This window comes from Quercus robur, chromosome 5 (genome assembly GCF_932294415.1).
Source record: "Quercus robur chromosome 5, dhQueRobu3.1, whole genome shotgun sequence".
NCBI classification, from domain to species: domain Eukaryota; kingdom Viridiplantae; phylum Streptophyta; class Magnoliopsida; order Fagales; family Fagaceae; genus Quercus; species Quercus robur.
In genome coordinates this window covers 51,079,769-51,095,653 of record NC_065538.1, presented here as the reverse complement: position 1 = coordinate 51,095,653, position 15,885 = coordinate 51,079,769, and the positions used below count along the sequence as shown (strand labels likewise).

The 15,885-nt window shown below is 30.3% G+C and overlaps 1 protein-coding gene across 1 annotated transcript; it reads left to right on the top strand.

Annotated features, from left to right (window-relative positions):
• The first annotated feature begins 382 nt into the window (after positions 1–382).
• On the top strand, positions 383–15,657 carry LOC126726267 (probable LRR receptor-like serine/threonine-protein kinase At1g07650). The gene is made up of 24 exons (XM_050431492.1): positions 383–574; positions 1,857–2,040; positions 4,250–4,321; positions 4,411–4,479; positions 4,556–4,627; positions 4,716–4,787; positions 4,901–4,972; positions 6,288–6,359; positions 6,452–6,523; positions 6,697–6,768; positions 6,861–6,932; positions 7,757–7,825; positions 8,669–8,734; positions 9,094–9,156; positions 9,237–9,272; positions 9,379–9,419; positions 9,651–10,027; positions 10,096–10,291; positions 10,622–10,762; positions 11,347–11,465; positions 11,609–11,819; positions 11,922–12,159; positions 12,915–13,065; positions 15,240–15,657. The coding sequence occupies exons 1-24, from the start codon at positions 403–405 to the stop codon at positions 15,615–15,617; spliced, it is 3,087 nt and encodes a 1,028-aa protein (XP_050287449.1). The 5' UTR covers positions 383–402; the 3' UTR covers positions 15,618–15,657.
• Positions 15,658–15,885: the final 228 nt, after the last annotated feature.

Genomic DNA, 15,885 nt, shown 5'->3' with positions numbered 1-15,885 from the left:
CGCAAAACGCGCTTCCCAAACGCACTCTTATACTTAAAAAATTAAGATTTTAAAGAAGCAGCGTTATATAGACAAAATGAATTAAATGCTAAACGAAAAAACTCATGAAAAAAAAAAAAAAAAAAAAAAAAACTCATGACAAATGGATAGGACAAAAAAGAAATGTTGAAAGCTACACGAAAAAAAGTGACATGATTTTTCTAGATCACATATGTTAGCTTTTCGTAGATTTTCTAATTTAAAGGAATCTCTTTCATGTGTTACTGATGGGACGTAGACACGTAGTCCACCGTTGAAGGTTGAAAAACACAAACAAAACAAAAAAAATTATTGAATGTTAATGGCCCTACTCTTTAGAATGAAGGGTCCCTTTAACATTTATCAATAATATGATGATATTCTATGTATGGTAAATCAGATATGCACTTTGCAAGAAGAGTTCGTGAAGTACAAGTCAGCGGAGCAGAGATGATGATGGCAAGGCTTCTTCCTTATATTATTAGGTTTATAGTGTTCTTGTTAGTTAAGTGCATGGCAGCACAAGCAGGGTCAGGGCATACTCTTCGTGATGAAGGTGAGGACTTCTTTAATTTCCTCTGAGATATATATATATATATCTTCGTGATGAAGGTGAAGACTTCTTCAATTTCCTCTAATATATATATATATATATATATATATATATATATATATATATATATATATATATATGTGTGTGTTACACCATCCAATAACTTGTTATTTAATTAATATTTAGAAAATCCAACCGTTGAATTATATGTTCTACATGTTCTTAACATGCATGCCAATTTTCATATCAATCGGATACTATTTACCATTTGATCTATAAACTCATTTTTTATGCATTATTTTAAACTATAAAAAATTGAATTTTAACAATTGATTGATAATATAGCTATTAATCTTTGATTACTTCGAAATTTTGCAAGCATAAAGAATATACGAAGATAATGTAATCTAACGGTAGATTTGTCGATATTCGCATCCAATTAAAAAATATTGAGTGGTGTAATATTGTTTAGAATTACACCAGGTGTAACTTGAACCCAACCCTATATATATATATATATATATATATATATAATTTTGTATATTTCTACTTCATAACTTCAAATTCACTCAAACCGGTGGGAATGGACATCTACACATTCAGAAGTGTATTGAAGTGCTTGAAGGAGAAATATACAAAATAATTTTTAACTCGAAGGGGAAAAAAAAAATTCTTATATATAACCTTAAGAGTTGTGACATATTGTCACAGTATCTCCTAACATGTGTCAAATTTTATATGTTGATTTTTCTTTCCAAGAAAAAAAAAACCTAAAGTAATTCTTTTACAATGCTATATATATTTTTAAGGTCTTTTGCAATTAACTCACCTTTTGATAATTCAAAATGAAATATAAAAGAGGGAGAGAATAAATATTGATACTTTTTAAGTTAATTAAAAATAAAAAGTAAAAATACATTATCTTTTTAAAAAACAAGGCCTACATAAAACATTTTTAAACTTTCAAGTATATGATCATATTTCTAGTACTTTTAAGTTAATTTATTTTTTAATTTTAATTTTAAGTATTTGGATAAGTTGTTTAAATTTAAATGTCTTATATTTAGATTAATCCTTTTAACTTCATATATTAATGATTATATATTGATTATTTTTATTTTTATTGGTTACTTGTTTGAAATATATGTTTATAATCAGCTTAAATTATGAATGAATAGCTTAAGCATAGCAATAATTATACTAACTCTATAACTAGGCTTGAAAAAATAAATCTAAGGCCAAAAAAAGAAAAAGAAAATTTAATTAAGTTTGATTCATCATGTAGTGAAAGCCCTTGGTGAAATAGCTTCACAATTGGGAAAGAAAGATTGGAATGTCAATGTGGACCCATGCATAAATGAGCCAAGTTGGTTAACGCCTTTATCAAAGTTGGATTCAAGGCCACTGTACAACAATTCTCTCATCTGTAATTGCTCATACCCAGATAGTGTATGCCACGTCGTCGGATTGTACGTAAACTTTCATTTTGATAGATTAATTATTTATTTTGGATGAATTAAATTTGTTTTTTTTTTTTTTGGTGAAAATAGAAGAATTTTTATTTATTTAGTCACCAAATTACAAAATTGGCACCATTAGTGGATGCCTAGTTTTAGTGGATGCGTGGTTTCAAAAGATTTTAGAGAGCACTAGATCTCTGGGAGTGCTTATTTGCAAAAGATCCTATATAAGGGTTTGATACAAAAGATGGACACTGCATGTGGCGGCTCCAGGATTTTTTTCTAGGGGGTCAGCAATGGCAAAGTTAGGAATTTGTCATTTGTCATGAGGAGTGAGTAAAAAATTAAATGATTAATCTTTTTTTGTATAGATAAACTTCCGTATTATATACAATAATTTAAAATAATATTCTAAATATAATTTAGTATACAATATAACTATATTATACAATAGTCTAAAACTGTTATAAAATAGGTAAGACAACAACTATTGAATGCATAAACTAATATAATTAAATTACTAATCATACATTTTTGTCAAGTTAATAATAACTTATTATATTTATATGTAATATAAATTATATAAAATAATATGATAAAGAAGGAGAAGGCTAGTAACACACTTAAGAGTAGGACTAGGAGTAAATGTGAAACTAAGAAAATAAAATAGTAATTGATATAAGTTTTTGCGTTTGAAGTGGATGACTTCTTAAACATACACATAGACATAGTCACTCTCTTTGAATTGGAGATAAAAAGAAAAACTAAGAAAAAAATAGAAAGGAGAAATTGAGATAAAGAGAATGAGGAAAAAATTACAGATATAGATACAAATTTGTACAGATGTGTTGGTTGTAACAGTGATGTAATTTTTTTTATTAATAAAGAAGAAAAGTGCAAGGAAAAACAATTTCACTTCGTTGTCAACTGTAAAGTAAGCCAAAATCATGGAAAGAATATTCATATATATATATATAATATTTTTTTTAATGAATAAACAAAATTTTTGGAACTGACACAATACTTTCAAAAAAATTCCACAACAAAATCTAAGTGGTCAATTGTTAAAGGTAGATAAAAAAAAAATATTGTTTGTTGTGGATTCAGATAAAAAGCAGTTACAATTTGCCTCATATTATTGTAAAAATATTGTGAAATTAAAATTAAGATGATCATATTCAAGTTTCAAGCTTATTTCAATTGGGTTCAAACAAAATTTAGGATTAGGGTGTTCAAAATTTTATTTTAGGGGTCAAAATGAAAAAATAAAAATAAAAATTTTATATAAAATTTTTTTGTTTGGGCCAGGTCAGGGGGTTCATTTGAACCCCCTGGCCTTAATGTAAAGCCGCCCATGGCATGCATTCTTGAAGTCTGCTTCTTTACTTCGTTCCTCTCTGACTAGACCTTCTGTAACACCATTAACTTCATGGTAGATGAATTAGATTTGTTAGTCAAACAAAAGAGCAAACTTCATAGTGCGTATATATACTTGACATTCAAAAATTAAACATAATTTATTAATTGATATTTTGAAAGTTATATAGGCAAGAACTTTTATTTGACAATCGCAATTGTTTAAGACCATCTATGAAGACTTTATTTTTCCCTTGATTTGATAGTTATAACTTAATGGGGTGGAGGAATTTGAACCTTGATTTTTTTTTTTTAATTATTATTTTTTTATATTTTTTATTAAGAACATCAAAAGAGAAAAACTGGTTGAGCTATAAGGTTTTTAACATTTACAAGAACTCTTGAGAGCATATTTTTGTTTCACTTATTAAGTTATAAACCTTGGATGTATAGGGTACTTTCTCCTTCAACGATTCCATGCTCCTTGTACTCTTCAAGGATGCCATGTCTTATCCATTGACATCTTTGACATTTCATCTTCAACTGAAATGCCATCACCTTCAACTTAAGATAGCTTCCTCCACCCTCTATAAGTTTCAGGGGAGATATTAATATATTCCACATGTTATTTAGCACATTTCAATATCTTTAATATTAGTCTTCATTTGTAGGTGTCAAGAGTCTTATATAGTTCAATTGGCATTAACAACTCTTGGCATTTTCAATTTAGCCCATTTAGGGTTTCAAACTGTATAGATACATGGAGGTTTTATAATTTTATTTTTATTTTTATTTATCTCTCTCTCTCTCAACAATTCAAATTACATGTAAATATTCTTCTATAAATATCCTTGTCACACAGGTTCTTTGAAGCACAGGATCTTGCCGGTGTGCTTCCGCGAGCTCTGGTGAAGCTACCTTACCTGAAGTCCCTGTAAGAAGAGTAACCATTATTTTTTTTACTAACTATAGCTTCCGAAATTGATTTAAGCATCTAATTCCACTATTTCCACTTGATTGTAGTAATCTTGATCGTAACTACCTTAGTGGTAACATACCTAGCGAATGGGCTTTTATACAGTTGGAATCTCTGTAAGTGACTTCTCAGCTTGTGTCCAAGATTAGCTATAAATTCTCATTCTTATTGAATTAATTGAATTTGCGTCAGGTCAATCAGTGTGAACAATTTATCAGGACCAATTCCAAGCTTCTTGGGAAAAATGACCACACTAAAACATCTGTATGCTCTTATTGTATCTTTCTCTCTCTCCTATCATATAGATAGTAAAAATATGGCTTTAATATTTAAGAATATATTATATACTCAGGAGCCTACAAAACAATATGTTTTCTGGAATGGTTCCCCATGAGTTTGGAAATTTGGTTAATTTGGAGAATCTGTGAGTATTTCTTTACTTTTCAAATAAAATTTGATTATTCATTTCTAAATTTTCATCAGTTTGCTTAATCCTTACACATGAAATGATTTCAACTTTCCTCTTGACAACCGCAGCATTCTTAATGCTAACAATCTCACAGGAAAGTTGCCAGTTACTCTTACTAATTTGATCAAATTAACGGATCTGTAAGTGGTTATAACCCTTTTTGTAGTTGAAATTATTTTTAGTCGGCAAAAATATCTTTTTGGTCCTTATATTTAAGGGTTATTTTCAATTTGGTCCTCATTTTAATTTTTGACAGTTATTTTGGTCCTATTTTGAAATTGTTGTCACTTTGGACATTCTCGTTAGTTTAGTAATAATAGAAGACTCTAACAAAGACCAATGAAATACTGACTGAAGGTTAGTGGAGCACAAAGTAGAACAGAAAAAGATATTTTTGTGTTCCACTTTATGGGTTTATCCTCCACCAATTACAATTTGAAACATACTCTTTTCTCTTTTCTTATAAAATATCCTATGTTTAAAATGGAGGGAAAAAATCAAACATATAGCATACAATGATTGGTTAAACATAAAGTGGAACATAGGATTTTTGTATTCCTAACTGAAGACACTCATGACAAATAGAAAATAATAATAATTACTTAATTGCTATTAAAAAAATTGTGTCAGCATCTCAATAAATAAAAAATATAAATCAGTAAAAAAAAATGAAATGATTATTTTTTAAGAAAAGAAAAAAATGATTTTGAAAAGAAACTAAAGTTTTCTTTTTATTTCCTTTCACTTTCTTTCTTGCTAACCAAACACAGCAACAAACCCAAAGAAATTGATCAGCCTCCACTGAACTCATTGAATTGCTAGAAAGCACCACCTCTTCATTGTTTTCTTTTTTATGTGTAGTAATACAATGTTAGAAAGTATATTTTCATGGACAAAATTTGACTAAAAACTTGGTTGAAGTTTTAGGCTTCAAACTACTCTAAAAAGCTGGAGCTTTAGGGTGTGTTTGGATTGAACTTATTTTTGTTGAAACTGAAAATTGAAAACACTTTAATAAAATAATTTTTAAATATGTGAATAGTGTCGTGGGACCTGTAAACAGTGCATGAACAGTACCGGAACAGTGCGTGAACAGTGACATTTGTCTCATGAACAGTAAATTTTGTCTCCTCCCTTAAATGTGTGAAAGCAAAAAAAAAAAAAAAAAAAAAAAAAAAATGCGACGCAGGATTCAACGGAAACACTGAATCCAAACCCACACTTAGGCTTCAAGAGTTTCAAATCTAAAAGACCAAAATGACTGTTATATATATATATATATATATATATATGAGGTCCAAATTGAAAATAGACCTTAAATATGAGGATAAAAAAATATTTTTGCATTTTTTGATTTTACTTGAAAAATAATTTTGGTCCTTCTGGTGATTGCAGCATTCTTATTACTGTTTGTATTTTGTTCAATGTTGTTTCCATTTTGGGACACATATGCAGAAGAATTAGTAGTAACAACTTCATTGGAAGAATGCCCGACTTTTTTCAAAGTTGGAATCAGCTTCAGAGATTGTATGTGCTTTCTCTTTCATTTTTGATCTAAATCTCTTTAAAGTAAAGCTTTTAGGTGTGATCTAAATCCATTTGAATTGTGCTGTTAACAGAGAGATCCAAGCTACTGGTTTTGAGGGGCCAATTCCTTCTAGCATTTCTATCTTGAGTAATTTAACAGAGCTGTGAGTTCTGCCATTTAAGTTAACGTACAGTTCTTGAAAAAAGAGTTAACAGTTCATGAGATGCATAATATCTAGGATACGTTCATGCCATATGATTTTTAAATTATTATTATTATTATTTTCGAGTTCTGTTGAAGATCACTAACACTTATTGATGGTGCAACTCTATGTAGAAGGATCAGTGACTTAGTGGGAGAGGGTTCAAAATTTCCAAACTTAAGTAGCATGAAAGGCATGAAAAGATTGTAAGTCATTATTTTGTTGAAAATTGCTATGGATTGGAATGCTAACAAAATTTACAGCAGTTTTGCTAACAAGAAGTTTATTTTCATTGTAGGATGTTGAAGGGCTGTAATATCTCTGGACCAATTCCAACATATATATCAGACATGACACAACTTTTAACTTTGTAGTGCTCCTTTTTTTTTTTTTTTTTTTTCTTAATTTTTTTCTTCACTAACTGGAAAATGAGTGTATTGCAGCCCTCAGATGATTGGACAGACAACGGTCAATCATAAATGAAACCAAAATGAGAAATCCAGCAAATCATACATCAGTAACAGTGATTAATATATATATATATATATAAGACAAAACCAAAAAATAAAATCCAAAAAAACCCAAAAATCAAGTTAAACACTTAACCTAGCTAGAGAGTGTGTATGATGAGTGTATAAGGAGTGTGGGAGAAGAATTTCCATATATATATATTGTAGATATGTACATATGAAGGTTTGATTTTTTTTTTTTTTTGGTAATATAACTAGATTTTTTTTTCTCAAAAAAACATTTTTTTTTAACAATTTGATAATTATAATAGGAGAGTGGGAAGTTAAACTCTGGATGACTTCGTATGGAAATGTTAAGAGATGTCAGTTGAATTACAATGCTCTTAAAATATAATAACTAGATATTAATATATAGAAATTTACGGACTTAAACTTTGGGTCATACTTTATTTTCTAGAAACTAGAGCACATATTTATTTCAATAAAAATTAGAATAGAAACTTAAGCTAAAATGGGTGCTATTTGAGGGAGATGGTGGTATCAGAGCTCATAATTATCTCGACTGATTAATGAGTTTCTAAATCAATTAGTTCATTAGTTTTTATAATTTATTGTGTTCTTAATTTTAACTTGCATTCTTTTAAGTAGTTGACAGTTTGTGTCATAACTTTTTTCTTTATTCAGTTCAGATTTATAGTTATAAACCCTTTGTTTTTTCTTGCAGAGATCTCAGTTTCAACAGATTGGATGGAATTATTCCATACTTTGGTGGTCTTACACATTTGACATACTTGTAATCTTCACAACAAAACCCTTAATCTAGTTCAATTGTAGAGTAAATTCAAATAAACAATTAGGCAGCTAAATTGCATAACCATATATGTAGCAAGGTTTGGCTTTTGGCCAAGATCCATGGGTGAATCTGCAATGAACTTCACTCTGTATAAAGAATAAACCCAAAACGAGAACACTCTCCATTTCTTTTAGAAAAGGTTAAAAGGTGCACTATATTAGGGTAAAACACATAGCCATATTGTTTTAGTTCAATTGTCTTTGGAAAACATAACTTTTTTTTTCTTTATTAGTTAGTGCAGCTATGAGCTTTTATACACCATGTGTGTTTGGCATCCCCTTAGTTTAGCCAAAATATTTGCTTAAATCCATTTTTTGTCCCATCTTTTACCAAATAAACTTTTTTCTTTTTGGTAATAACCTAACATTGAATTTGGAAGAGAGAAACACAATGAAATGAAATGCTCTGCTTGATTATCATTGAATAGAAGTTATGTTTATATACATAGAGTCATTAACCCAGAATCAAGATAACTAACGGCTATAACAGACTTAACAAATCAGTCCACTAATAACTAACTTAAGTGGTACATGCTCAGCACATGAGAAGGCCATTTTGCTTACTAACAACATTACAATACGACATGTAGCTCAGACTACTTATTACATAGCGCAACACAAAACTCCTTGTAGCTCAGCAGTGAATGTTGATCTTTCTAAATAGCTAACATATTTTTTTCCTACCTTTTAGCAAATAAGCTACTGAATTTTATAGGATGCCAAACATAGTCATGCTATATTTGTTTAGTTGGTGATATTGTTTTTTTCTTTTTTTACTAAATAGGTGTTTGACAAGCAACTTGCTCACTGGGTTTGTTCCGGACTGGATCATGAGCAGAGATAGTAAATAGTATGAGTTTTCATCTTAAATTCTACTTCAATTTTGCATTTACTTGTGAGTCTAGAGAAAGATATTTTTAAAGTTATTAGTTTATTACCATGATACTATATACATAACCTTGGACAAGGCTCTTAGACTTGGTAATTCAGGTGGTTGACTTGAACTGGTTTATGGTTTATAGAGTAGAGAATTCTAAACTAATATACGCCTACAATAGGTTTTGGTCTCTTGGACAAATATATTAACACTTTTCACCATGAATAGTTTAAACTATTAACAATTTTAGCAAAATACTCTTAAAAAGTACTTTGTTGTTCTTGTTTGGAGTTATAGCGAAGTACAATATAATAATCATGCTTTTTGTACAGCCAAATAGATCTTTCTTACAATAACTTGTTAGAGCGCCCTCTACCAACCTGTCCAGATAACATGTAAGTCTGCCTTCTCAAGGTTTACACACTTTGCTCTTCATAACCTATTCAGAAACTAACTGATTTTTCCTTTGCATCAGAAATTTCTTCAAAAGCTTTTCTGGAAGGGACAAGTTGTAAGCTTCAAACTTGTAAACTTTTACGAAGAACCGCTACTTTTTTTTTTTTTTTTTTCAATTTATTTGGGATAACTGACATTCTTTATCTACTTCACTAATTAAGAACACTTCGTGAGTGCCTGGATGAATCTCCATGTTCAAAAGGTAATCATATATGAATATATCTATTCAAATCAAATTATGGTGAGGTACATGCTTCAATTGTCTAGTCAGGCATTCCTCTTTTGTAATTTCCTTCCAAAATGAAAAAAAGAGTTTGATTAAAAATTTCATCTTGTACAAGACAAATACATAAATTAGTTAACAATAAAATGGAAATTTCATTGCTGTTCTATCATGTTTGCTTGTATTTGATTTAGTGTTGCTTCTATGTAGATTGGTATTCAGTGCATATAAATTGTGGTGGGAAAGCAGCCACAATTGGAAACATTAAGTATGAAGTGGATGTTGACCCAGCTGGTGCAGCGAAATATGTTCGTGTGAGTGAGAATTGGGGGTTCAGTAGCTCTGGAAGATTTTGGGGTATTAACACTAGTGCAAATGACTATATAGCAAATAATGTATCCATACTCAGAATGAATGAGTCTGAACTATACACAAGTGCACGCCTTTCTCCTCTTTCAATCACATACTATGCCCGCTGCTTAGCAAACGGACCTTATAAAGTGAAACTTCACTTTGCGGAGATAGTAATCAGAGACAATAGATCTTTTTCCAGTGTTGCCAGGCGGATATTTGATATTTATGTTCAGGTATTCTGTCAAATTTATTTTTATCTTTATATTATAGTAGAGGAGTTAAATGAATTAATTTGCTGCAGGAAAACTTGGTGTTGAAAAATTTTGATATTAAAAATTCTGCACAAGGGGTTGATAAAGAAGTTGTCAAAGAATTTGAAGCAAATGTAACGAACAAAATTTTGATGATTCGCTTTTATTGGGCTGGGAAAGGAACAACAGCTGCCCCAAAGAAAGGAATATATGGTCCTCTCATATCAGCTATCTCTGTGGAAGCTGGTAATTGTATTAGAGATTAAGAATCTTGATGTTGTCCAATTTCTTCCACACTCAGATTAGATTGATGAACTATGGGATCATAGGAATTTAGATAAAAGACTCCATATGTATCTGCATTTAGATAAAAGACTAAAGACCATGTTAAAGTGCATTTAGATGGATGACAACAAAAAAACTTTATCATCATCTTCATCATTTTATAACCATGCTATGCCAATTTGTCTTTGAGCCATATGTTTCTATCCTGCTTTGGATTTTCTATATGGTGCTAAATATGTTTCAGAATGCAGTCTTCAAATTATTGTCCTTAGTTATTTTTATTTTCTATAGATTTCAGTCTCCCTGATGATGGCAAGATAAAGATATCCATTGTGGTCGGAGCTGTAGTTGTGGTGCTACTCCTCATTTTTATGATTTTGCGCATTTTTTGGTGGAAAGGCTGTTTGGGAGGGAGGATATCACAAGAAAATGGTAATCTGTGCAAATCTTATGTGTATATTAGAAAGGACTGTATTCATTATCTCCAAATGTAGCCAGAAGTTGGAACATTGTATAGAAAATGAGTTTTTTTTTTTTTTTTTTTCCTGTATCTGTCCCTAGATGATCAACATTCCAAATTACACCTTCAAAAGAAACTGCATGATTTTAGGGCTTAGAGCATATGAACCTGTGGAATCATTAGAAAAAAAAAATTTATCATTGCTTCTGTTATTTTGTTCCCATTCTGTGATAAATGAATGGAATATTTCGCCTTTTCATCTATTTTTTTTTTAATTCCCAATAAAGTACTTGTAATTGAAAAAGAAGCAAAAGACAAAATCTAAAAATTTGGGGGGGGGGGGGTGTTTTATGTACTCGTTCATATATTTTTCTTTTTTCTCCCCCCTTACAGCTTGTGTGTTCAACTACAATGTAGTGCCTTCCAAAGGCATGTAATTTTCTTCTCCTCTTTAAGAATCATCTAACTAGTCAATAGGTATGCATTTTTAATTGGTAAATTGGTCTTGTTATACTATAGGATGCAATCTGACATCTTAGCCTGATGCCTTTGACAGAGTTAAAAGGATTAGATCTGCAAACCGGTTTTTTTACATATAGACAAATAAAAGTTGCCACTAATAACTTCAATGCTGCCAACAAGATTGGGGAAGGTGGTTTTGGATCAGTTTACAAGGTATTCGAGCTCTTTTTCTATTCTAGAATGAATTTATTTTTCCATCCTTTCTTTTTATTCTCCTTATTGATCCCTGGCATTAGGCGAGAGAGATAAGATGAAATACAAAGCTAAAGAATGCATTTTTTCTATTCTTGATGTAGGGTATTCTATTTGACGGTACTGTAATTGCAGTTAAGCAACTTTCATCAAAATCAAAGCAAGGAAGCCGTGAATTTGTGAATGAAATAGGCATAATATCTGGTTTACAACATCCTAATCTTGTTAGATTGTATGGATGTTGTATTGAAGGAAAACAACTATTGTTGGTATATGAGTACATGGAAAACAATAGCCTTGCACATGCTTTGTTTGGTAAGCTAGTTTTTCATACCTTACCATGCTGGTCCATGCATTTTATGTTGATAATAGAAGAATTAGGGCAAAGCACTAATGGTTTCTAAACATCAATTTTAGGTCATGCGGATGGCCGGTTAAAATTGGATTGGCCTACAAGGCAGAAAATATGTGTTGGCATAGCGAGAGGTCTGAGTTTCTTGCATGAGGAATCAACAATTAAAATTGTTCATAGAGACATTAAATCTACTAATGTGTTACTTGACCAAGACCTCAACCCTAAGATCTCTGACTTTGGTTTAGCTAAGCTAGACGAAGAGGAGAACACACACATTAGCACCAGAATTGCTGGAACAATGTGAGCTACCTTCCTTTATTTTGCCCCCTTTATGCTTCCTTTTGCAGTCTATTTTCCCCTCTTTTCTATTTCATCACATTTGTAGATCTTGATTATGAGTTATTTTGAATAGATTCTGATATTATAAGACAATAGTGTTAGGTTGTTGTCCTAAAATTATTCCAAAATATGGTAGCAATAAAATATCTGCACTAAAACAAGTATAGAATGTTGGGAATATACACGAATTTGCAAATCTGTGAGAAGCGAAAAAAAGAAAGAAAAATATCAAACACAATGGAAATTGCACACATAAGAAATTACATGATTCGACAATTTGTCTATTTCCACAGAATTGTAGTGATTTTACTATATTTAGGGAAAATATACAAGATGTTGTTGTACAATTTTTCTCTCTAAACAACATAACAAACCCTAATATGAAGCAACGGTATTTATATCCCACATAGTGGATTCACAATGGGCTAAAAACGGGTCAAAAGAATTTCCCAAGGTAGAAAAACTCCCATTAAAATACGTTATCTCTCTAGTACTCAAGAAATGATCCACTTTGCCACTTAGAAAACATAATCGCTTCTAGTTCAATAAGACTAAACGCACTTATATGGTGGTCGTATTAATTACATTATTAAATGTGTAACAGTTGATTGGACAATTTGGTAGTTTGAAATGGACTGATGTTGACCTTGTTAGATTTAAAAGTTCATAAGATCATACTAGTGAACCAAATATCATAGTAAGTTTATGTCTTGCAGAGGCTACATGGCGCCAGAATATGCATTATGGGGCTATTTAACCTACAAAGCTGACGTTTATAGTTTTGGTGTTGTTGCATTGGAAATTGTTGCAAGGAAGAACAACATAAAATATCGACCAAATGAGAACTTTGTATCCCTTCTAGATTGGGTAAGAAACTTCCTTCTCATTTTGTTTTGAAAGTTACAACTAAAAGTTCTATATGAACATATTTTTTTTTTAGTAGATAGTATGAACTTGAGTAGCTTCTTTGGAACTATTCCATTTGACTATGTCAATTTTATGTTTCATTGGGCTCAAGTAGGAAAATAAACATGTAATTGAGGCAGAGTTTGGCCAACATGCAGTTTTTTTTTTTCCTTGCATCTTTATGGTTCAAGCTGCATAAGTAATTTTTTTTCATTGGAATCAAAATGATGTGTTAATGAAATCTTAACATTTTGTGGTTGAGTAACATTGTCTGATTCTTTTCACGAGAAGAACTTGGGTTCAAATCTCCCATCCTCCATTTGTTTTAAGCACAAAAAGAAAATATTGTGTAAATTTTTTTAAAAATATTGAAAAAGTCTATTTTATTTGGAAAATAAATAAAAGGGATGAATTTACAAAAAAAATGATTTTATCGATTGCATTAAATTTATAACTAGTCGCTAACTCGACCGATGCACGAAAAAATATTTAAAGAGTTTTAAAAATATAGTAGTAATATTTTCAAAAGATTTTTTTATTGTCATGTTATCAAATTAAAGAGATTTAAAAATAGTAGTAATGTTTAAATGTTATCAAATTAAAAAAAAAAATAGAGATAGTGTGACTATCATGTATTTCTTGATATAAAATAGAATATAATTGATATAAAATATAGTTGTTACCCCACTGTCACCAACCACAACAATACAAAGAAAAGTAAATAGGTTACAAATTCGAGAATACTGTGTTTTCCAATAAAAATGGGTAATAAAAATAAAAATAGTTATCATCAGAAGCTTAGATAACACATTAACAACATATATAAATCCCATACATATTTGTTTGCTTGGTAAGTGGAGGAAAAGAAATAAATTTTAGACTTGTGTTTGATACTTATTTGGAATTTAATTGTATTGACATTTATTAATTTATTTTCTTGTTTTGTTTATGAGAAAAAGGTTGAAAAAATAGAATATTTTTGTGGTATTTTATATTTTATTGTTTTTGAAGAAAAGAATCCTTAAAATTATAGAAGAAAGAAATTTAAGGACCTCAAGCTTGACCGGCTATAGACTATATGTTACGGCAAGAACAGAGCATATATATAAATGTTAGGAATACTGTTTCGGTTTGTTTAGTGAAACAGAATATTTCGGTACCGGCCAATTTTAACATACCGTTTTGGAGTTCCTAAAAGAATAATATATATAATTTCTTATCCTATTACTTTTTTATTAAAAGAAAACATAAAATTTGTTATTTTAAAATTAATCTAACCAATTCACTTAAACTACAATTACTTTAATTAAAATACTAATTAATTTTTTTAATTCAACAAAGGCAAATTCAAAAATAAGGCTAGACAGTGGCTTCATAATTTGGCTAAAGCACGCTGCCCAACCCAACTCTTTTTACAACATTTTATTATTTTTTATTATACTATTTTCCTCACTAGCCATTTTTTACTTTCTTGTTATTTTTATTTTTTTTTCTCATCCACACACGTCTTCTCCATTCTATTCTCTCTCTCTCTCTCTCGCTGATGAAGATCCAAATTTGTTAAGCATGACTGCGTGGGCCACAATATTCTGCATATGCTTTATGCTTGATTTTCTGCATATGTTTCGAGTGGACTTGCAAACAACCTTATAGGAGTCCATTGCTTGGATTGATGAAGCAGGTAGCTGCTTCTTTAATTCCTGAAAATTTTGATTGCCATCAACCTGAAACTGGGGAATATCAAGACCCAGTGTTGAAGGAGCCTTATGGGCCTCATGAGATCAAGCTACTGTTGGAAATTGAAATCAATGGAGCGGAGTGTTTGAGAGCTTCTTATTTTATAATCGTATTTTAATTTTTCTTTTTAGTGGTATCGGGTATTATTTTTGGGGAGAAAGTGGTTTTTTATTTATTTATTTTTTTAAATATTGTTGATGTGAAAAATCATGAGTAGTTCAAAAAACAGTCAAAAGTTTTGATTTTATAGTATATATAGATTAAAAAAACTCTTTTATTAATTTACTAACTGTTTTTTTTTTTCATCATTTAAATTGGTATTCTATTGTTTGCTTACGTTTTCTTTTTTAATATGAATTACCTTTTCCCTTCCTAATTCTCTCTTCTTTTCACTTCAGGCCTTCGTTTTACAACAGAAAGGAAATTTGATGGAGCTGGTAGATGCAGAATTGGGTTTAGAGTTCAATAAGGAAGAGGTACTTAGAATGATTAAAGTAGCTTTATTATGCACTAATCCATCACCAGCGCTTAGGCCAACTATGACTTCCGTAGTGAGCATGCTTGAAGGCAAAACAGTTGTTGATGAATTGGCTTGGGATCCAAGTATTTATGGTCATGAATGGAGTTTTGGAGCCTTCAGAGACCAATTTGGTCAGAACCCACGACCAAGCTCAATGGAAACTCATAGCCTAATTCAGTTATCAAATACAACATGGAATAGCTCTTCTTCTACATCAGCCCAGGATCTCTATTCCATCAATCTAGACTCTAGGTAATATATATATATATATATATATATATATATATATATATATATATATAAAAGCAACTAAGCCTCCAGCTTATGTGACAAGCACTGTGCAAGTTTAATGATAAGAAACTATGAGCTTTGTGGATTTACTTCCAAGATAATACTTTGAATGGACAAATATTTTATTTAAGATGAAACTAAAGGTATTTTCTAAAATTGTTCTCTCTTGATGATTGAAAACTTTACATTAGACAATATAGTCTAAAATTGCTTACAATTAGGTTCACTTGGTC

Bases quoted from the DNA above. Each gene is read 5' to 3' on its own strand.
- LOC126726267 (XM_050431492.1), top strand. From the start codon at position 403: ATGTATGGTAAATCAGATATGCACTTTGCAAGAAGAGTTCGTGAAGTA. The intron at 4,628-4,715 runs GTATGCTCTTAT...TTATATACTCAG, and splicing joins ATGACCACACTAAAACATCT to GAGCCTACAAAACAATATGT. The intron at 6,524-6,696 runs GTGAGTTCTGCC...AACTCTATGTAG, and splicing joins TTGAGTAATTTAACAGAGCT to AAGGATCAGTGACTTAGTGG.